Source organism: Mycetomoellerius zeteki, unplaced genomic scaffold (assembly GCF_001594055.1).
Source record: "Mycetomoellerius zeteki isolate Tzet28-1 unplaced genomic scaffold, Tzet1.0 scaffold31, whole genome shotgun sequence".
Classification (NCBI taxonomy): domain Eukaryota; kingdom Metazoa; phylum Arthropoda; class Insecta; order Hymenoptera; family Formicidae; genus Mycetomoellerius; species Mycetomoellerius zeteki.
The window spans coordinates 2,740,553-2,763,670 of NW_017257294.1; the positions used below are offsets into that span (position 1 = coordinate 2,740,553).

At 34.6% G+C, this 23,118-nt stretch overlaps 1 protein-coding gene across 1 annotated transcript in view; it reads left to right on the top strand.

Annotated features, from left to right (window-relative positions):
- mAChR-B (muscarinic acetylcholine receptor) overlaps nucleotides 1-19,357 on the top strand; it is a 39,788-nt gene extending 20,431 nt beyond the window's left edge. The window contains exons 2-5 of the mRNA XM_018451351.1: nucleotides 1,162-1,338; nucleotides 14,894-15,102; nucleotides 15,482-15,676; nucleotides 16,523-19,357. Of these exons, the coding sequence (XP_018306853.1) occupies nucleotides 1,241-1,338; nucleotides 14,894-15,102; nucleotides 15,482-15,676; nucleotides 16,523-18,795 (2,775 nt within the window). The 5' untranslated portion in view covers nucleotides 1,162-1,240 and the 3' untranslated portion in view covers nucleotides 18,796-19,357. The remainder of the gene's footprint in view (nucleotides 1-1,161; nucleotides 1,339-14,893; nucleotides 15,103-15,481; nucleotides 15,677-16,522) is intronic.
- Nucleotides 19,358-23,118: the final 3,761 nt, after the last annotated feature.

Below are 23,118 nucleotides of genomic sequence, written 5' to 3' on the forward strand. Positions count from 1 at the left end.
AGTAGAACAAACAATTCCCTGGCGGTGTGGCGGTTCGTTTGTCGAGGTCAAATGTTTTTAACTCCTAGATTTATATGTAAAAAAAATGCTTCATAAATTCGCCAAAGAAAGGAAAAAAGAATACAAATATAAAAAGATTATTGCGATAATACTCGTTGCTTAAGAAATGTATTACAACATTATGATAGCATTAACGTTATTTCAGTGCGATGCATGATAGTATTGGCGTATTATTGACGTTGGAATGCTATTGATCGAGTACGAGGCATGACTGGTAGAAATTAAATTTCTTATGTGGAATCTTAATATGCATATATATGTAGCACAAAAAACAGTAATTTAGAATGAGATTTTACATAGTGATGGTCGGGTCAACCTGCATAACGACGTCTGAGCGTGCACAATAACATGAGTTGCGTTCGCAATTGAATTGAAGAAAATCATATACTTCGCGTTGTAATTTACTATACAGAACTAATAATTAATTTTCTCAGGAACAGTCTGCGTCGCAGTGATATGAAAATAAAATATACGCACGCAAATTATGTCAACATAGAATTTTCTTTCTTTTTCTCTCTTTCTTCCTCTTCAGTTATACGCAAGCAATTAAACGACAAATATTGTTCCCTATTCATAGCATTTACACAACTGACATTATACATATACGTATTTTGTAATGGCCACATTTTCTAGGACATAATCATAAATATAAAATATGGAGTCCATCGTGCTACACGCGAAAGGAAGTTTTTTTTTGCGTTTTATTTGCTTGACCTTGACAATACTATCACAGTCATTTGCAAAAAGATATTTATTATCGACATCGTACTTCGATAAATCTTAAGCCGTGCTTACCACATTAGTAAGGCTCAAACATGCGATATAATATTGCTTGCAATATGATAACGGTTTTAATCGTTTTACGTGCTATAATAAAAAAGATTTGTTTCTTCCTTTTCGTATACCTAGCCGTAAATTCTACTTTACTTAATCTACTTTAAGAAAAAGATTTATAAGACATGAACAAATAAAAGAAGAATTTATTTCAAAATTTAACAGTAAATTTTAGTATCAAAAATTAAAAACATGTAAGCTTAAAAGAAAATGTTTTCGCCAATATCCAAATACTTAATATATCTTTATTTTATCTCGATCTTTCAGGATGTCCGAGAGATGACTAGGTACTGAGGAGGAGAAGGCGCAGTAGCTTTGAAGGTTGCTGCCGCCTCGGTTTGGTGGAATGGAGATGAACGGGACCGAAAGCAGCCTGAATGGCACCGAGGTCAATCGCACTTCCGCGCCGATCTTCACTATCGGCACAGATTTCATCACGCAATGGTAAGAGCACGGATCTTTTATTCAGAACGGACAGATTGGTACATAACCGCGGAATAGGACCATGTGCGAAACTATAAATGGAATATAGCTTTTCACATGCGAGGTAGTCCTTTGGGTTTTTACAAATTTTAATATTATATATAGACAACAGGCTGCATGGTTACAATTTCTATTTGCGTACAACTGTGATACCACTGATGCACACACGTCAGATTATTCTGCGTGTATTAATATAATTTTAATGTAACAAAACACAGATTCCTTAAATTAAAAATTTCCATAGGATGTTGGATTTTAACTACGGCACAGCACAGTCGCATTTGCGTTAATCTCTCAGGAAATCTGTAAAAACTGCGGTAAAAGCAACGTCATCGAAACTGTATCTGCGGAAGAAATAATAATAAAAGCTAAGCTAAAAAAAGATATGTTTAATATTTATTTATAATATTTATTTTTAATGTTTTTTTCTTATACAAAATTTTTATTTAACATTATTATAAAAGTAGGGTATGAAAACTGGTTTTTATACTTCTTGCATGTTTTTTCGCGGCTACAACGGATTGCTCTCAAATCCTTTTTGCTGCCGTGTACTTGCACTGTATAATACCATATTCGCTCCATCGATCCTTAACATCCCCAAAGGATTTTGTGCTACGAGAAATACGAGATAGACAGATCGATGGCACAGACAATGCTAATAAGATAACAATAACTGACGTTATTAATTGGATACGGATTTATTACACATTCTCTGTATCGTATATATGTATTAAGAGAATATATTAAATTTACTTATTTAAGTTACTAATTGACTTTAATTTTGTCCTAAAAAATCAAGGTAACGTATATATTAAAATTACTTATTAACTTACGTATATTAGCAAATATATTAGTCTCTCTTGTAAATAACATTAATCACTTAATTCTTCAACAATATAACAATTATAACAGCGTCAACATTGCAACGGATATATTACATACTTAATAAATTTCATTATAATTTATTTGTTTTAGTAAAGATGCGTGTCTTTTATTCCTCACATGTAGCGCACGTACATCATATGTCAATCGCCGTAATCAAATCTTGTGAGATAACGATAGCCTGTTTAACGTAAATGCAAGGCCGTCCGATTAGATTTGTCCGATGAGACTTCTTGAAAAAGGACACAGGAATAAGAGGTTTGTTGCTGTAAACGCGTTTAGATAAACGATTCATCATTTGGTGGAATGGCCCTCTTGAATTCCAAGCGATTTTGCCATGTTGCCGTTATCTCTGGGACTGTTCATTATCGAGGGGTAATAACATCACGCGGCGCTTCTTATACAGTCAACGGTCGCCGTTTGTTCCTTACTTCGTTGGGAATATCAAGGCTAAAGGAAATGAACTTTCATCAGAGACAAAATTGAAGTAAAAAAAATTCCCTCGAGAAGTCACCCTCTTCTCGAGGCAAGATTTTTCTTCGAATTCTTTTCCATCTTAATCACGTCGAAGAGCCAAATGATCATCACGAATTCTTAAAATCGTTACAATTTTTTTTTCATACAATTTGCATAATAATTTGCATAATAATTAAGATTGATTAAAATTCCTGAAATTATCAGTTTCTATAACTTTGTCTATATATTTAACTTAAATTGAAGTTAGAAACTTTTCTTGATATTCGTGATATAGAAATATTTTAAAATATATTAGCAAAAAAGAGATATTTATTCTTCTATTTCATAATTATAAGTGCGACTGGCGTACCTACTTTCGAAAAATATCGCGAAAAGTACTAAATATATCTGCAATCCATTCTCTTTTTCATGTTTTCCTACAATCTGTGTTTTCGAAATTATTATAAACGTTAATTATTAAAAATCATTTAATTTAGAATGTTATATATTGTTAGCTTCCTTGAATGCATACGTTTGACGTGATGACATTTCAAGACAAACAACGGTTGGTACATTTGTACACATCATAATCGACATTTTACGCAAAGTCGATTTACACGGTCGAACTTTCATCACCGTATGCACCGCGTTTATACAATAGTTTGAAATAGTCTATATAGTTACCGCGTGCATATGATAGCAGAGGTATTTGCGGAGCTGACGGATAAAACTCGCGTAAACCAATCCGAGCCAAATTGCATCCTTGACCTAGCAGGGCCACGGTAATCTGGCAATACGATGGAGTGAAGCACGCGGCTAAGTTAGTTGATGGGCTACTTGGCCGAATACGTCAGGCACGATTGTACGAACGTCATTATTTAACGAAGAAAAAGTCGATGTCGTGCAACGACGCGAAATCACGCGAGCGACGTCGAACGGCTTGTTGGCGCGCACGCGATTGAGGTGAAAATTTCGAATGTTGCGTGAGCCAACAACGTCGGCAAAAGTCGTTCACTAGAGCAGATCCAATGTATGTCACAGCGAAATCTTCGCGTCAATTGAGTGGGAACGTTTTTACTTAAGGTGGAGGGAAATACGATAGATGGAGTTCAAATTTGTAGAGTGGAATTTTAATTAATGAGTATATAATTAATGTAGAATTTAAATTTCACGCGGTGTTAAATTGAAAAATTGATGAAGTTTTGTTTAAAAGATATATGACAATATATTGTTTTTAAATCGGTGTATTTGCGCACGCGCACACACACACACACACACGCGTTACACACATACATCAATGTAACATTTGCAATATTCAATGACCTGATCGTAGTAAGCGGATCGAAGTCGAAGTTGCTTTTATAATTTATATACATAAAACGGGTATATTATGAAGTTTGTGACACGTTGGGTTACACTTCCCGGAAATATCGATTTCCATCGTAACCGGTCGAAGTGACAGACTGATATTTTGTACCCTTTGTAACGCGAAATGTAACGGAGAACAATTCTTCTGTTATTATCTACATTTATTATTCCCCTTTAAGATAAAATTCAATTCTCTATCTGATTCGATCTCTATCTGAATGCATATTATTTTAAGACTGAAATAATCTACGTGTCTTACATCTTCCATTTTATTGATTTGAGATATTGAATGTATTAAATAAACATTATTAATTTAATAATTTAATAATATTTGAAATAAATAGCAATATAAAGGCGTAGAAAGAAACCCATAAATTGGTTAAAAATAGATTCTAGCACTGTCATCTAGATTCTTGCTAGCCCTGTGTGTGTTCTAATTAATTTTTTTAAAATTAGTATTTTACGTAAACCATATAATTTAAACAAAATGATTCTTTGCAACGTCTATTTTAGCATTATTTTAGCATTAATAATAAGATATAAAAATAAGATATAATAAATTATAAAAACATACATTGAATAATATATCTATAAGTAACCGGAATTGGCTAATATTATTGCAGAAAGATTTGACAAAATACAAGAAGAAGAGAAAAGGAAAAACGGCTTTGAGAGATACAGTAGGTAAAATATAACGAGTCGATGGCATTCGGTATTCCTATCTTTTAGCGCGACGACGTTGCATGTTAAAATGGAACAGAGCCATTAAATGAATCGACTGTTGCATCCAACACGAGGCGGGTGCTATTGTTTCGTTTAACTGTGTGAATGACACTCTGTAAAAGCGCGACTGGTAATGTACCGTCTAACTAGATGATGCATGCGATTAACACTGCGCTATTATAATGCGGCGATCAATTGTCGTATTACTTTCTGTTCCCTAAGGAATTCTAGTTATCCTGGTTGAGAGAGAAGGGGGTCGTCCATTCTATTTTTATTTTGTTTTGATTCTCCATGCGAAATGCACAACATTATTAGAATTCTCGAAATAACACTTTTATTTTAAATATTGATTTTCTTTTCCTCTCTCTCTCTCTCTCTCTCTCTCTCTCTCTCTCTCTCTCTCTCTGTCTCTTTATCTCTTCAATTTATCATATGAAAAAAATTGTCTCGCTATTATCGTTTCTAAATCAAGCTTATAGGAGAACAAATTTGAGTTAAATTCTGCAATAAATAATAAAAATAAAAGGTTTACCTCTCTCAAGTAATTTGACAGTATACACTATAAAATTACGTTCTATGCTTTAAAGTTTAATTGCTTTATATGGTTCTCTCGCGCATTTCCAATTGCCCAAGTTGTTACGCCAACGTGCAACGAAATTATCTTCGTCGTTTCCCAGTTTTGTGTACCAGAACCGACGCACGATTACAGCATATGCAGAGAACAAATAAAATAGATCGAGCAACGGGAACGACACTGGAGCACATTGTGATGACACACATGGAATATTGATTCTCGAATTTTCATTGCTATGCCGGAGAGAACCGAGGGAAAAATGCATTCTTCGTATGCTGGAATGAAGCTTTCGTACGGCTTTAGTATTGCGTATTTTTGCTTTTTCTAGCGAGCAGATAGACAACATCTAAAATCGTGGGATTCAATTTATCTACATATTCTCGATTGCGCATACAAACCTCAGAAAATGTACAGGGAGTGGCCATCTTTGCGTGCAATGCGCAACGTATCATTGTGGAAATAAAGTTATTTGTTCTCCACTTTTTTAAACGTTAGATAAATATTTTCTACTCAAAAACTCTAATAAATGGCGGTTGGTATAATCTAAAGTCCAGTTAGCATATAAAAACTTTTCTAGCAAGAAGCACTTCCTACTTGCGACTAACGAGAAACTTGTAGCAGAAAATTACAAGAGAAAATCGTCTATTTTACTCACAAACACACTGAAAGTTTGTTGATGCGATTCATAAACATCCTATACCATAATATACGATATTAGATATGTATACGCTACATATCCGTGGAATGTAATGGGAAATCGATAGCATGTCAGACCTGTGTAAAAAACTATGTCTTCAAAGGCTATCTTTTATAATATTTTTAGAGATAGGGATATACTTACCAACATATTTAGTCGAGTTTGTTGAGCAAACAATCGATGAAGGACAGTACTTTAATATAAAGAAAAAAGCGTTAATCAGAGAGAGAGAGAGAGAGAGAGAGATGCGCACGTACATAAATGGTATGCACAATTTTGCCGGGGTGACTTGCGAATTTTTATATCTATGACGCAAGTGTATAAATGGCACAAATATCTTTATAACACTTTAGATGTTCTATTTTACAATTTTAAAAGAACAGAGTGTTAAAAAATATTGTATGTTAACGAGAACATTAATAGCTTCATTATTTTAGCTATCCCGTATAATATTATGAACATAGTACCTAATATTTATAAGCATCATAAGACTGTTAGATTCTTAAGTTTTAAATCTTGTCTAACAGATTATAAGATGGATGCATTACAAGTTATCGACAGTATTTTTTTCAATTGTTGATTCAGTTTCTTTGTTGGATGCCGGAATAGGCAAACTAAATAGAAAAAAACGCGCAATGATTTCAATTAGTGATACTTGATTTATAATAAAAAAAACAATTTCGTAGAAGGTATTGCAGATGTCATCGTTGATAGAAAATGAAATGAGTTTTCCAAGCAAAGAGTGTGTTAGAGCGTGCTCATTAACTCAATTAGTGAATGTTCCCTACATCATTTCCTCATGTTCATCGTTTGAATATGGCATTGCAGTTTCTCGTAAAATTAAATCTAGGCATGCTAGGTCCACTACGCTTAATTAATATTGAGGAACTTATAATTTCATATTGTGTATATATCTTTATGGTATGTGTACATCATACTCGAAATCAAATATACTCGGTTTTAATTTTTAATGAGCGTTACTTTAAATTTAATAGAGTGTATCAGCACAGTGCGTATATAAATGAACGAACGTATTCAGTTCCATTAACTATACGAAACCATAGAGGATATCGAGATCCATCTTATGATCTGCTACAATGTTTTCAGTTAAATTCCGGTCGTACAATTCAAAGAAACGACTTTCATCGGAATGAAATTTAAATAGAATTTGATAGATGTATAACTTGATAAATATATTGATAACATGATAAATATTTTGCGAGCGTTTTATACACGAAGCCAATTCTGTTTCCTATCGACCTTATCAATCACGCTGAAGAGTCGAGGATATTGAATACATCAAGAGGTTGATCATTTGATGTTTTTCATATACTTCTAACTGACCATTTCTCTCTCATCATGTTCCGAAAATGTACATCAATGTACGTCAACCGATAATGTATTAACTCGCCTACAAATTATCACATTCTTACAGTTCTCATCAAGATAGAAGCCCATTTCATTTTTGCATAATCACACTGAAAGATATAGCTTATTATTTTGAAAGATTTTATTCAAAGGAAAAAAATTCTATCGATTATCAAAGAATTTTAAAACAGGATATAGTAAAAAAATAAAAGCTACAAGATATTTGATAAGATTTTATTGTTTCTTCATGATTGTGTGTGAAATTTCTAGAGATAAAAAAAATATTGTGATAATGGAAATCGGAGTAACTTGTATAATTTGAAGTCGAGGCTTGAAAATTCTGGTACGGTGCCGCACAGTCTCGTACGTATCTGCGCGATTTCCGACTGAAAGGACGAGACTGGTTGGGTGGCGTGTAATTGGTGGAAATTGATAGATAACTCCCTTGTTCGTCGCGTCGGTTCCATAAAGGATACGTATCCCGCGCGTGTAGTTTCGCAGCACGGAACATTTCATCTTAGCAATGTCACCATAACGTCGCTCGCTGGTCGCATTTTTGCATCTTTATGGTCAATTGCGTCGCGATGAAATATGAAGGAAGGAAATTAATGTATCGCGTCCACAAACATTTTCATAACTTTTAGAAAGCCTTTAGCGTAAACGAATAAAGATATTCTTATAACGATAGTTTAACGTTCTTACTAAAACTTTATGCAATCACAGTTCATACATCAGTATTTCATTTGATTTACATTGATTTGATGATTAAGATATAACTAATATTATATTCATTTTTGTTGAAAAATATTTAGACCGATATCCGTAATTTTTTTAAATAATAGTAACCGACGAAAGTTTTTCATGGTATAGTCTTTTACTTCGATGGTAATTTCCGTGTAATAAAGATACACTCAAAATACAAATTAGTATGTCCGTCTAATGATTATATTGAGATTTACGAGATGATTTCAAATGTATCGTTTATCCAAATATAACATTCAGTCTAGATCGTTTCAAAAATTAATCTAAGGTCATGCTTGAGTCTACAGGCCTTCTTAGCCCTTCCTTCGCTTTCAGTTGTCCGACGCTCGTTCTCTGCAATTTTAATCCACCGTTTTACAGGCTCCGGTAGTTCATAATAGCAGCGCATTAAAGTTCTTATCGGAATCCTATTATGTAGATAATAGGGTCTTTTGTTTATCAAGCTGATGTGGATATTTATCGAGAAAGGAGTAAATTATAAGCTGCCGGTATTTTCGAAAACGGTCCATCTCTTTGAGTCGTTCAACGACAAATCTTATCTCTCTTCGTTATTTTAAAATTATTATTAAAAATAAATATGCGAGATTTACGTTGCTAAGTCAGCATTAAAGTCAATCTCGCCGCAGTATCGTGATTAATGGAAAAAGTTACGTTCTGTCACCGGAAGCAAAATTCGGATTTTTCATTTCGCGCGAGTATACTATTGAACATAACAGTATACAGATCTATAACAGCTGCGGCAAAGTTGCATAAGTACAATGCGATTGCTGTGACGACGATGTAACCACAGAGGTTACGATTTGCTTTTCGAGCGCCATTGGGTTGGTTTATCCGGCGGTTTCCGTACCACGCCGAGGGCGATTGTGCGCGCGCGCGCGCACGTACGTCAGCAAGAGTTATTAAATAGATTCGTTTCATTCCCTCGGGGCGATCGAGATTCCCCTTCGCAGTCTGCTACATCACCGCAGCAACGCTATCATTCTATGTCGTAACACGTTTGCCTCCGTAACGTATCCTGCCCATATTTATGGAGCCGCATATGCTATCAGCCAAAGTGTAAATCTGATTTGATCTCTAATCCCCATATTAAGCTTCCGCTTAATAATCAAGTAGCATCACAAGGTGCGAATCATTGTTTCGCTCTAGATACGTCGGCAAATGCGATACATGTTGTATATACGACGGTTTTCGGCCAGAGCTTTCGGCGAAGAAATGAAAGATCATCATATCTCCATGGATAATTTTTAAACGAGAAGAAAGATTTTTGTCATTGAAGATTTTATACAAAATCTAGTTACAGTTAATTACATTTTACCAGTGTATTGTCAGAAGTTTAGTCCAATATTACGAACGAATCTGTATAGAGGAAGAAACTTTCGGTAAAGTTGAGAGATCTCCAGCGACTCCCGAGAAGACCTGTTCCTCTACTGTTACAAGGTGTAATTTTGTGGGAGCTGTTTCAAGTTCTACCACTTTAATCGGCGAACTTATATACAGTATCTTCTGTTAGTGCGAGTTATATAACGAGAGAGTAAACAGCAAACGAGGACAAAACAGAAGTGTAAAGAAAGAATGTATGTTTGAGGAAAAGTGATATGATATTATCGTGGTATATGTATTATATTTATAAAAATTTCTTTAAAAATAGCGGATCACAAAGCAGAGATAAACGATAGTTCATTACGTAAATATTTAATTGATTCAATTAATCGGCAAAATTAGAGCAATTAATATATCATGTCATTATTATCATATCATATTAATCTCAATATCTCAATATATTTTCGTCATTAAAGGATATAAATTATGTTTTGAGAAATTATAGATACAGGTACGTAATGCTATTGTGCAATATAACAAAAAATAGTACGATTGCGATTATATGAATAAAACTTTTATTCTATAATTTCATTTCAGAGGATATTATTCCTTTAAATACAGCTTGTGCTCGTCTTTTCCGTCTATTGTATTATATTATTTAATATGTACACTGCAAATATGCATCAAATTATATTAAAAAGTATCTTCTGTTATATTAAAAGAATTCTAAGAAATCATGACTTTTAAAAGGGAAAAGCCATTTTCCGAGAAGAAGATAAAAGCGTAGTACGCGCCAGGAAATCAGCGTTCTTTTTCTGTTCATGCATTTTATGATCATCATTCCTTTATATTACGCATAAAATGGCTTGATTCTCGCCAATACCTGTGTGCTCTCTCTTCAAAATTGATTTAAAGTTGCTTCGACCTTGAAGAAGATGTATAGGAGGATTTTAAAAAAATCATGTCACTTGAAAATGCACTGTTGAGAGGAACTAACGTTATCTGCTCCAATATTACCCTGCAGCTATGGGTTATGTATTTTGGCGAAGAGGGTAGGAGAGCCTTTTGAAATGTTCCATTCAGCAGCTGGGCCAAAAAATAAAAATAAGGTTTCCCCAGAGGCAATTGCAAACATATGACCAAGAAAGCATGTAATATGAAATCACAAATGCGGTGCTGTTGTCGATCTTCAGGGATGAATTGTCAGTAGCCAATAAAAAATCATGTTAATAAAAACAGTGATTTTTTTGTTAGATGAAAAATTATTTTCAGAAAAATTAGTATAACAACACAAGGTGTACTAATTTTTTAAATTTGAAGTTTTTTAATATTAATGAAGATCATATTGATCGACAAAGTATTTTACTAGTTTTCAGCAAGCTTTAGTTATCTTATAATTATAAATAAACATATTCTGTTGCAATGAAGTTATTTAAAAAATTAAATAAAGGATATATTCCGTTATTTGTATCCTCAAATCTTAAATTGCTTATAAAAAATCTCTATGGTTGTATATTTTATATTCTTGTTGTGAATCAGTTCGATTTGACAAATAACGAATCTGGGTTGGTTCGGCGAGTTTCTCGCTTGCTGCAATATTTACGATACGCTGGAACGACACCGACGGGGTAAGTCCAACTTTTTATTTGCTCCTCTCTTTCAGCCGCCCTCTCAGCCTTTCTCCTTCCAGTGCAGCCCTTCCATCCGTCCGTATGATCATGCCATTCCACGGCGATGATCCTCTGCTCACCAGGGCTTGTATAGCTTCCACCCTTTGCCACCCTCTCTCGGCATATGTACACAGACGAAACCTGCTCGCGCACATCTAAAAGGAACATGCACACAACACATTCTGTCACTGAGCGCTATTGCGCCATGGTGTTAACGAATGTCCACGCGATTCGATACACCGGCTCGGTGTCCATTCGACTGGCAAGATACTGACGTGTAGCTGGTGCGGGCTGACAAGTCACACTCAACGAATGTAGCGGGGACAATGGATTGCATGAATAAAATGGAGCAAATGCTTTTGTTTTTTTTTACTTATCAAGGTAAGCATTTGAGGAATACGACGTAAGCATGATTGTTTATGTTCAAAGTTACATAGATAACCGAAAGAATTGTTTCTATAAGTAAAAAATCTTAGAAAATGTTTTAAGACAGTATAAACAACCGAAATTATGTATATAGATTTTATAAGAGATTTTATAATAGATGTTATAAGATTTTCTTTATAGATTTTCCGAATTATACAAGTTTACTGAATATTCTTTCATTAAATCTATTGCTTTTTTAACAACTAGATTATGTGATTTAATTGGTGATATAGATTTCATATTTATTCGTTTTGTTATTTTATTATTTCCCTACTTTCATGATAAAATCGTAATAATACAGTTCTCTATATACATTTTAATTTATGTATGCGTTTTTCAAAGAATACTTTGGATATATTAAACGCATATGAATATAAATTATATATTGATTGTACATTTTTATAATAATGTTGGATACATACACTATTGTCTTGATATAAAGTAGATATTTTTAGCGTTAATAAAGCGGAGCTTCGTGTGTGAAGGTTCAGGAGGGATATCCTTCTGACGGGCTGAATCCCCTCCGTGTGTCTTACAATCCACCTGCGTGTCTCATCTTGTAACGCCCTTTGCCTTTTTCTTGCTTTTTTTCCTCTCCTGTGATTAAAAAAAAGAACTTTCTGAAATGTTGATACTATGTGCTTATGCAAATGACAGAAAGTAGTTGCTGTAATTACGTCATTTTATATTAAACCGAATTAACTCGTGCAGTTAGAGAGAGGATGTGAACGCGAACATTGGTTACAAGTTTCTTCATTATATCGCACAATTTAAGCTGGAAAATCAGTTTGTAACTCGATTTCGTCAAAATTAAGTACTTTTTTCACAGTTTAACTTGTTAAACGGATATGTTTCTCGCAAAATAAGAAACTCTATGTGATATATTGTATGATAATACTACAATAATTATAATAACAACAATTTATTAATGAAACAAGTTTTATATAAATTTCTTAATTGAGATTATTAATTGCACATACTAAATTATTAATTTTCAAAAATTAATAAAACTGATGATACAATTTTTCAAATGTTATCATTTTTCACGAGTTTGTTTCTGCTTGTATTCATGCAAACATTCCATATTATAACTGACCAAGCTTGTAACTAAATTATGATATATTGTGTTAACAAACTTTCTTTCGCCGAGTAAAAATTTTACTTTCCATTATTACAAAATTTTTTCCCGATTCTTCTTAACCAAACGATTGTACTTTCAGATAATTACAAGTGGTCGGTCCATTTTTACGAACGTTTCACAATAGTTCCATAAAGTAGAAATACAGTAACAAGGACAAGTATTTACGAATGATTTTACGGTAGAGATACACAAGAAGGATGCTCACGAATAACGAGAACAAGTATTTACTCTTGGGAAACAAAGGATTTCGTACCTCATTCTTTATTCTCTCGCGGTTCTTCAGTTACTTACACTAGAGATCTGCCATGTAATAACGTTAACGTGAGATTCATCAATTTGTAAAATTCTGAAAATAGAGCTAACCATACGGTGGGTATTAAAAGAACCGTGTTTGTAAATTTCGATATTTATCGAAGTAAAAATTACTAATTTTAATATAAAAAATGCCACAGTATAAATATAATAATAAATCGTATTAATTTTGATAAATTATAATAACCTCATTTTACTCTGAAACATATAAATTTGTATATACATAATATAATTTTATAAACTCGCAATTGTTTTATAAAAACGGCCTGGTTATCAATGTTGTTTTAAATTTAATAATGTTAAATAAAAAATTAATGTGAATTAAATAATTATTTGTATCTGTAAACATAAAATAATACTAATATAAGTACAATTATGATGTAACGTATAGAGACATATATTCACTATTTACATTATACGGATCGTGCAAAAAATTACTCGTGTATTGTGTCAATGTGCTCTATGGTGATACAATGCTTGTCGACATTGAATGCCGAACTTCAGTGCAGTCGAACTTTAGACGCGATAATCTGTGACTCGTGTTCTCCTCTCTAAAACGACTTGCTAAGCTGGAGTTAGATTTCTCATTCAACCTCATAATAGAATATCCGGAACTGCATTGGCAGCTCATGTATGAAGTGTTTGCATTATTTTAGCATCAACTGTCGGGTTGAATTGCTATTTTTAATTGTAAAATATATATTGTATATAATATTTATAAATATTATGTAATCAGATTGTATTTCGAATAACATTATACAAGACAGAGTTTCTAAGTAATTTAGAATTTCTGTAATTTATAAAAGAATTACAAATTTGATAAAGGTAATAACATTAAAATAAAACAATGTATCTCAAAAATAAAAAGATAAATGTGTAAAGTATCAATTTCTATTGTTTGTTAATATAGATATTTAATTTTCAATGTTCTCTTAATAGTTTTTATTACGAAAATGCGCGCTACACAAAAGTGAATAAAGGACAATAGCGTTTGATTCGCGTTGAAGTGGTACAATATCGATAAGAATTGTTTGATAGCTCTGATTCAAAACTATTCAGTCTCTGAATTACGAAAAGGAGGACTATTACCCGTAATTTCAGACAATGTGGGGTTCCAATCGACTACGTGAATAATTTAAAAATGATTTGGTTCACTCTCTTTAAGGTATACCCTGTCGCTTTTTGCCTACCGGCAATGAGACTAGCGCGGGGGTTGAATGTGGTTCCATTCATGCTTATTTCAAGCTCATTGTGCGCCTGGTGTATTCAGCCTTTGACTCGTTTCTCGTGTCGCTACTGTAGGGACGCTCCAGAGAGTAGGGCCGTACATGTCGCTGTGCAGAGAATCAGGAAATACCGGACGGTGTCACATTTTCTTCGATGGTAACGCACATGCAGCTACGACGAAGGAATAGGAACATTGTGATTCATCGAACTATCGAACTTCTCTTTATGCGTAAAATATAATTTACACGTGTGGATAGAAATAGCAGTCAAGCACAAATGGAATTAATCCGTGATTTCATCTCTCGTCTGTAATTACGTAAATGCTTAGTGTTTTATTTGAACGCATATCATTAGCCTAGATTTGTTCTATTGTTACAGCGAATTACGTAGAAAAATTTAGAGGTGACGGTATCTCATGCGAGAGCTATTTTATTCTCATAAAAGCTGCCGTATTCGTGTTACTTTAGACTAATTAGTGAATACAAATTTACCGTAATGGATTTTTTATTCACTCTTGTACTGATATTCGAAACGACCCTCCATTTTTCGTATTTTATGGTTCGTAGTAAAAAATTCTCCATTGTTCTTAGGAAGCTGAAGAGACAACGGGAGCGTCTGTGTCGATTCGTGTATAACCAGATTTTGACGGCGGAATGTACCCAGCTAAATGGAACATGGCCTGACCCGGATGACCCGCGCTGGAACAGCGGTGAATACGCGGAACTTCTGCCCGACTGGTTCCCGACAAACGCGACGAATACCTCGACTTTCGGAAACGCAACGACCTCGTCGACATCAGGTAATGTAATGGAAATTAAGCCATACAATTACGTGACTTGCAAAGCAAGTATGCAAGTATTAGAAACTAACAATCGGAGAGACTCATATTTTATTTATATTTAATTTCTTATTTATATTTTTTTATTTATATTTACGAGTTGAGTTCAGAATATATTCTATTGCGAAATTATATAATTGTTCTAATTCATTTCTTTAAATTATGCAATAATTTTTTAATGCAAATACATTATTAAATCCGTTGAAATTATAAATTGCCGTTGAAATTATAATTGCCATCGAGTTATAAACATCTCCATATTAAAATCATATTGCGTATGTCATTTGCTGATAAAGCCGCATGTAATAATGTTAACGTAAGCTTTACGTTTACCAAACAGATGAATCTCTGGTGCCTGTTTTGCCACCATTTACGCTCTGGCAGACCATACTGATTGCTATCTGCTTGGCAATATGCATACTGCTAACTATCGGTGGTAACATCCTCGTTCTTCTGGCGTTTATCGTAGATAAAGCCATCAGGCAACCGAGCAACTATTTCATTGCATCATTAGCTGCCACTGATATGCTTATCGGTAAGTTCTATAAAATTTCCGTATTTCATTTTCGTCTCTCCTTATTGCAAAAGTTGAATCGTAAAAATGATACCACGACGTAATTTTAATCTGTTCGGAATATCTAATCGTGTCGTATGACAAAGATATGTCAAAAACAAAAGTTTTTACAAAGACAATTTTTTTGAAAATTATCATATTTCCTATAATTAGATAAATATTTCTATAAAATTCGTGTATTTAATATAAATAAAATTTTGAAAGTCATTAATTTAATAATTTTATTATAATTATTATAAATGGTTGTAGTTTAATAATATTGTAATTTTTAATGTCACAGTAATCAGTTCATCGAAAAGATCTGTGAATAGTTCTTAAGAGATCTATAATTTTCCAGATGATACTAAACACATTTGATTGTTAATTCGTATGATAATATCAAGTGAGCTTATATCTTATGACTTTCATAGAATGTGTTAAAGCATTATTAATTATAGAATATATAAGTATCGCTGCAAAAGAATACATTTTTATGTCAAAATATTAAAATTGTCATTAATGTCATTAATTGTCGTTCATCAATCAATATTTAGATTTTAAATTTAATTGCAGTATGATTTGCAGCACGTCGCGTTTCGATTCGCTTCCTTTAATAGGATGTTTGGGCATAGCTTCACGACCGTTTGATAGTATTTCTAATGCAAATTCCTCAGTTATGAACAGATCCCGATGCATTCATCGTAATGATAATGATACGAGATGTGTAATTTGGTTATCGTGAGGTCTGTCTGAATACAGAATACGAGTAATCAGATACACGTGGCAACAGAAACCGACTATACAAGTAACGACGTAATTGTTGTGCAGGCACCGTGTCGATGCCGTTCTACACAGTCTACGTGTTAATGGGATATTGGAATCTAGGACCTCTCCTCTGCGATCTATGGCTGTCAGTGGACTATACGGTATGTCTTGTGTCCCAGTACACTGTTCTGCTGATCACGATCGATCGCTTCTGCTCGGTGAAGATAGCCGCGCAGTATCGCAGTTGGCGGACGGAGCAGCGCGTAATCTGGATGGTGACCATCATCTGGATCATACCGGCGCTACTGTTTTTCATCAGCATCTTCGGCTGGGAGCATTTCATTGGTTACAGAGACCTAAATCCGGGCCAGTGCGCCGTACAGTTCCTCAAAGATCCGGTATTCAATACCGCGTTGATAATAGGATATTATTGGACGACGTTGATCGTTCTGTTCATCCTTTATGGCGGCATATACAAAACCGCTTATGACATGCAGAAGAAAAGCGAGGCCAAGCAGCGCAAAATGCAATCGATGGTCGCGTTGAGCGCCGGCGCGATGTCCGGTATGGCCGGTCGCGCCGCCGGTATAGGTATTTCTAAAACACAGAGCACTTTGCTGAGTCAGGACAAACCGAAGATCGGAGCTACGTCAATAGATGATAGTGTTATTGGCATGGACGCGACGACTACTCAGAAAATGATCTCAAAAACTGATGGCGCAATGGCGCCGGATTCAAGCAAGAACGTTTCGAATATTACGGTCACGGAAACTGAGAAATCCGAACGCTCCAGTAGCCCTGCTTTCGACTCCGACGAGGAAAGCACCATCGGTACCTCACAGCAAGTTAATATCAGAAAAAGGTCTTCGCTGGCGGGTCTAGTAGCTCAATCCGGCGCTCTTCAAGTTTTCGCCACCAACGGACGCCTGAACGGCATTGTGCCGATCAAAGTTGAGCTGAGTGTGCCAACGACGAGGAAACTTTTGCCGACGAGTCCTACGCGCGACACGCCGAAAGCTCAAACACTGCCGAAGATACAGGAGCTTAGTCTTCTAGACACCGATAATCCCGCCGAGCCCGACAAGTCCAGCAGCCGAACGTTGACGCCAGAACAATCCTTGAAATCAAACGATGCTGATGGCAACCTACAATCGATTATCTCGATCGAGGTGACACCACCCGCTCAACTTAAGCGAACGTCGATCAGTAACAGTCAACAGAACATTATACCGCCGCCTATGCAGTTTCAAAGTAGCCCGCCAGTATCGGACAGTCCGACAACGTCCTCATCGACCGACAGACCTAGATCGTTAATCGTACGCTCCCACGGTCATGGCACTTATGATATCCTTACCGGTCTGGACGGCGGTGATTTGCGGTACATGGATGAGAGTTCCATTATCTTGCCCAGTCCTTCTTATGAGAGTCCACCGTCTTCCTTCTCCTGCAGCCTGGCTAATCCGCTGTCGACAGCACCCCCGTCACCCATTCTGGGTAACACCATGACGGCCGGCGCGAGTACAAGCCTGTTGCAAGCCGCTCTTATCAGGGCTACGGCGCAGCAAGCTGGTACCAGTCAGCTCGCTCCAATCGCACAGAGCAAACAACATCTGCACCATCCACCTATAATGTCTAATGCATCGAGTCAAACGCACCCGCCGCGCGTGTTCATCACACACCAGACGAATGTCGCGTCGCAGACATCGCCCATCAACAAGGTACACACTGAGGTCTCCGTCAACACTGATAGGATGAAGCGTCAAGCGGTGACAACGGTGATCACAACGACTGCGGCTATGCCGATAGAATCGTCTAATAGTACGGAACGATTCTCAGATCAACCCACCAAGGCGAGCAGTAATCCGCCACAGAATTCATCATCCAGCAGCATAATGCCGACAGCCTCGGCTGCCACGAATAGCCAGGAAGCGAAGAGTCAATCACAGAAGAAGAAAGAAACGTCGGACACGGAACAGAGCGGCTCCAGGCGCGATTTTGTCAAGTCTATTGGGAAACGATTGAAAGCCAAAACGCAGAAGAAGGACCTCACGGTAGGCCGGCAAAAATCACGAACGGAGAACAGAGCGCGCAAGGCCTTTCGTACGATATCCTTCATCCTGGGGGCGTTTGTCGCTTGCTGGACACCCTATCACGTATTAGCACTGGTAGAAGGGTTCTGCTCAAATCCACCGTGCACGAACGAGCATCTCTTCATGTTCTCATACTTTCTGTGCTACGCCAATAGTCCTATGAATCCTTTCTGCTACGCTCTGGCGAATCAACAATTCAAGAAGACCTTTACCAGGATACTAAAAGGTGATTTGCATATGACGTAAAGTACTGCGGATTGTTCGACAGAATATTCGTTTTGATAATGTAATTAATGTAAGCGACGCGGACTGTTTTTTTTTTTTGCGGAGAAGATGGCCTTCCATATTTAATACCGAATTACACTCACTTGTCGTAACTGTGGTGAACTCGGACAATAATAATAAATAATGAGAATAATATTTTAAGACTCGCCGGCAAAGTCAGGTGTTACGCGCCTTTTGTATATAATACGCACTCAAGCCAATCGAAAGTTATTATATTATATCGTATGTACATACGCTGTACACATGTGTGAATATTCGTTAACGTTATGTGACCAGGACGCGCGTGTATAACATGTGTATGTACATGTAGTCTTAGGCAATTATATGTGTACCACATATATATAATAAACATTTTGTTGAACCGGAGGTACAAAAAAAATGTGGTTCACGGTCCGTACTGTAGCGAGAGCTTGTAAATTTAACGCTGCGTGAAGAACGCGCGCGTTATGGTTAAAGCAGTAATTATGTAATTTAATAGTAAACATTTAATATAAGCCGAACGAAGAAACATCGTTCATTACGAAAGACGAAAAGTGAAAATATTAAGTAATATAAGACATTGATATCCGGCTGTATTATAAAATATCAGTCGCTTTTACCCAGTTTCATCAATGTAAGATTGACTTTAATCTCAGTTCAATTTACTCTTCATCTTCTTCGAATTTTTAGGATTAGAAAAAGATAAACAGTAAGTTAAACCGAAATTAAAGTTATTCTATATTGGTGGGCATTTGTGTATAAAAGATTGGCTGTATTATAAAACGCCAGTTGCTTCGAATAAAGGACTGTCTCCTCTTGTTGTATGCAGTAATCGTGAAGCGTTTTCGCGTTGCATTATTAATTCCCGTCGTATATCAAAGATTTCAGGGTTATTTGATGTACTATCTATCTTTTTTATTTTTTTATAAACAACGAATCAGCTTGAGGTAGCTCGCCTTCATAGAAGTACCGAACAATTGACGATTTTCTTACGGCTCTCGATCGTGGATCGGAAATATACACTGCCTTGAGATGGCCTAATATGCAGGCCTTTTCTCTTCGAATTTTGTGACATCTGGTACTTTCCTTACAAACGAGCTTCCATCGATATCTGATTAACATTTCGTGGCGATACGTTCGCATCTAAGATGACATGTAAAGAATATTTTTATTTTAATACATATTTAAAATTGATTAGTCAGTAAAATATTGATTATTGGCTAATTATTCAATTAATTAATTTCAAATAATTATTTCTTACTTTCATATTAGTCTGGATATTTTTATCATTAATGGCCATATTTCATATATGTTTATATTGTATGTATATTTTAATTAAAAAGTTTGTTGTGTATGCAGTTATTGTGTCACAGATGCGAACAATTATTTGAAGTTACTAGCAGACTGTGATTATAATTCGTGGCATTATGAAGCTTCGTTTTAGTATTGCTTATCTTTAAAAAATCTTTCTTCTCGATAAAATGCCTAATTTTTTCATTCTATTTTATACCAAATGTATCTCGCGATTACTGCAAATTACGAATAAAATGCATATAGACACAAATTGTAACAAATAATTCATATTCACATATTTCGTTATATTTTAATAACATTTATAAAGGCATTATCTCTATTGCCCTTGTTTACGAATGAATCAAATACACATTCTCATATATATGCAATTACAGGAAATCAAAATTGTAATTCCTGTTAATTAGTAAAACTAATTTATCAAAAACGTGTATAATTGAAGATGGCTGCAATGTTTGCGATATAAAAGCGACAAATAGTTAATAAATTAATTAGCAATTGAAGAAGCAAGTAAACGAAATGGAGATTTACATTTTTATATTTATATTATACAAAATCTATATTATAAAAATAAATTATCATTTCCCCCATTGTTATGAATTTCAAATTATCATTTGAATCATCATTTTATTAGTGTGATAATGAAGTGGATCTGTAATTAATAATATCGATATGCAAAGTTTATTGCATTAATAAAATTATCAATCAAACATTGAAATTGTTAAACAAAAAAATACTTTCTTCATCAATTGCTCTTCAGTTGTACCAGTGCATATATTTTACAAAAAAGGACAATATATATTCAATTAAATATCATTAATATATCCTAGAATCTTAAGGTCTCTGATGAGATATTATTTAAGTAAAATTCTGGCATTTTGCCAGTTTAAATAAGTCGCAAATTTAGAACTACGGACTTGTTATATGCTAAAAATCAGGCGGACAGAAAAAGTGCTTAATTAAATAAACTCATATCACACAGTTTGATCCCGTAAGATGCATGTTTCTTTCTATTATATTCTTATTTTTACATCTCGTAGTTCCAATATGTGGAATTAAAAAAACATCCAACAAGCAAACAAATCGTTCTTAATTTTCAATTAATCAGAAGTAGTAATTTTTTTCTTGCATTATAAACTTTATCATATAATTGTATCTTTATAAAATTTGATATATATGCGATTACTTTGCACGTAAACTTCATCTGATAATTCCGCCACAACATTTTACCACTAGAGAAACGCGTCATGTTCTTCCATAGAAAGTATAGAATGTCCCGAGAAGTAAATAAGGTTTTTATATTCACATGAATGAATTGTATCACATTATGAAATTCATTACGGGGATATCTTGGCACTTTGGATTCTTCCGAAATTCACTGCCAATAGTGAGAATAATCCTGTTTCTTCATTATGCTAAATATATTCATCTAAATCAGTTTTAGATATTAAGGTTATTATTTTAACATTGAAATGACAGACCTAATCGAAATGTCCCGTTTATTCGTGAAAGCACTAATAGGGTGTTCCAATTCAATTTGAGATTTTGATCTTGACGTAATCATTTGTTCATAAACACACAATTTACACAATTCACGATTAATTTATATTATTAATCGTAAGTTACGCTTTAATAAATTACTGATATGTTTGCATTATGCATTTCTTAGCCTTAAAGTATAATATATTGGAGTACACTTGTTTCTTCATGCGTCGTTAGATGTAATAATACGCGCTAATAAATTTCTCGTGAAAAAAAATATAAAGAAAGGCTCGTTGCGATAATAATTAATAACGAAAAAAAATTCTTCTGTGTTTTGGCTATCTAGAATGTAATATGTTGGCGTTATTATGATTAGTGATAGGACATAGAGTAAATGATTACTGTGTGCTTCGTCAACAAAAAATTAACTTGCATCAAAACATTTCTGTGAACGCCGGATTCTTCGATACAATCGATGCGATGATATAACGATATTCCGCTTAATAAGACTAAGTCCAGTTTACTGATCGAGAAGATCGAACGATACGTCGCAAGCTCTAACGTAGTAAACTTCTCTCTGTATGATATATGTAGGCTATATTTCATCAATATATAAAAAGTATGCGGGTACAAGTAGCGGTGCGCTTATTGTACAGAGATAACAGACTTTGCAGACTTTGTAGAAAAAAACTGATTTATTAAGTGGGCGCTGTGTGTATACAAATATGCATATCTATATACGTAGCGTGATGGATAGGCAGTAAAGGCTGCTTAGCGCTAAAAAGAGGAAGAAGATCGGTAGACGGTACAATATCTAGCGAATAAATATAATTAGCCTTAGGCAATAGCATGATTAAAAGAAGCGCAGGTAATAAAAATAGCTGCGTGGAGCCTATGTAAGTCCATATATAAAACGTATTGTCTAGATCATGGAGAAAGTATATATTTGCGCACTATATTTCCCGCCTGACGGTCATGCTTTTATTATAGATTACTCGTTGTAGGTCCGTAAAACGGATGATCATCAAAATTGTGCGCGACAAGTTGGAAAATGTGTGATTAATGTGTATTTTATGCTCGACCAATTCCAATTTAATCCTATCATGGAAAATTTAAATAGCAAATCTGTAAACAATTCACATGATGGAAATAAGTTCTGTCATATGATTTACTACTATTTGTTTACACAATTATATTAAAATGTGCCACGAATTCCCTGCACGTTCCACGAAAATAACTTTTTGTTGAAATTAAATTTACATGGATAAATGCGTGCACGTGAATGTTAATGAAAAATAACATCTATACATCTTGAAACGTAATTTTCGAAATATTTGTTTTTAAATTAGCAATATTTTATAACGTGCATATCAAGCAGAAAATTAATTTGATAATTATATATAATATTATTTTAAATGTGTCTTCTAAATATGTATAAAAACAACATGAAATCAAATTTAAAGTGTAATTGTTACTAAGTCATAGACAATATATCTTGTCTGTTTGACAAGT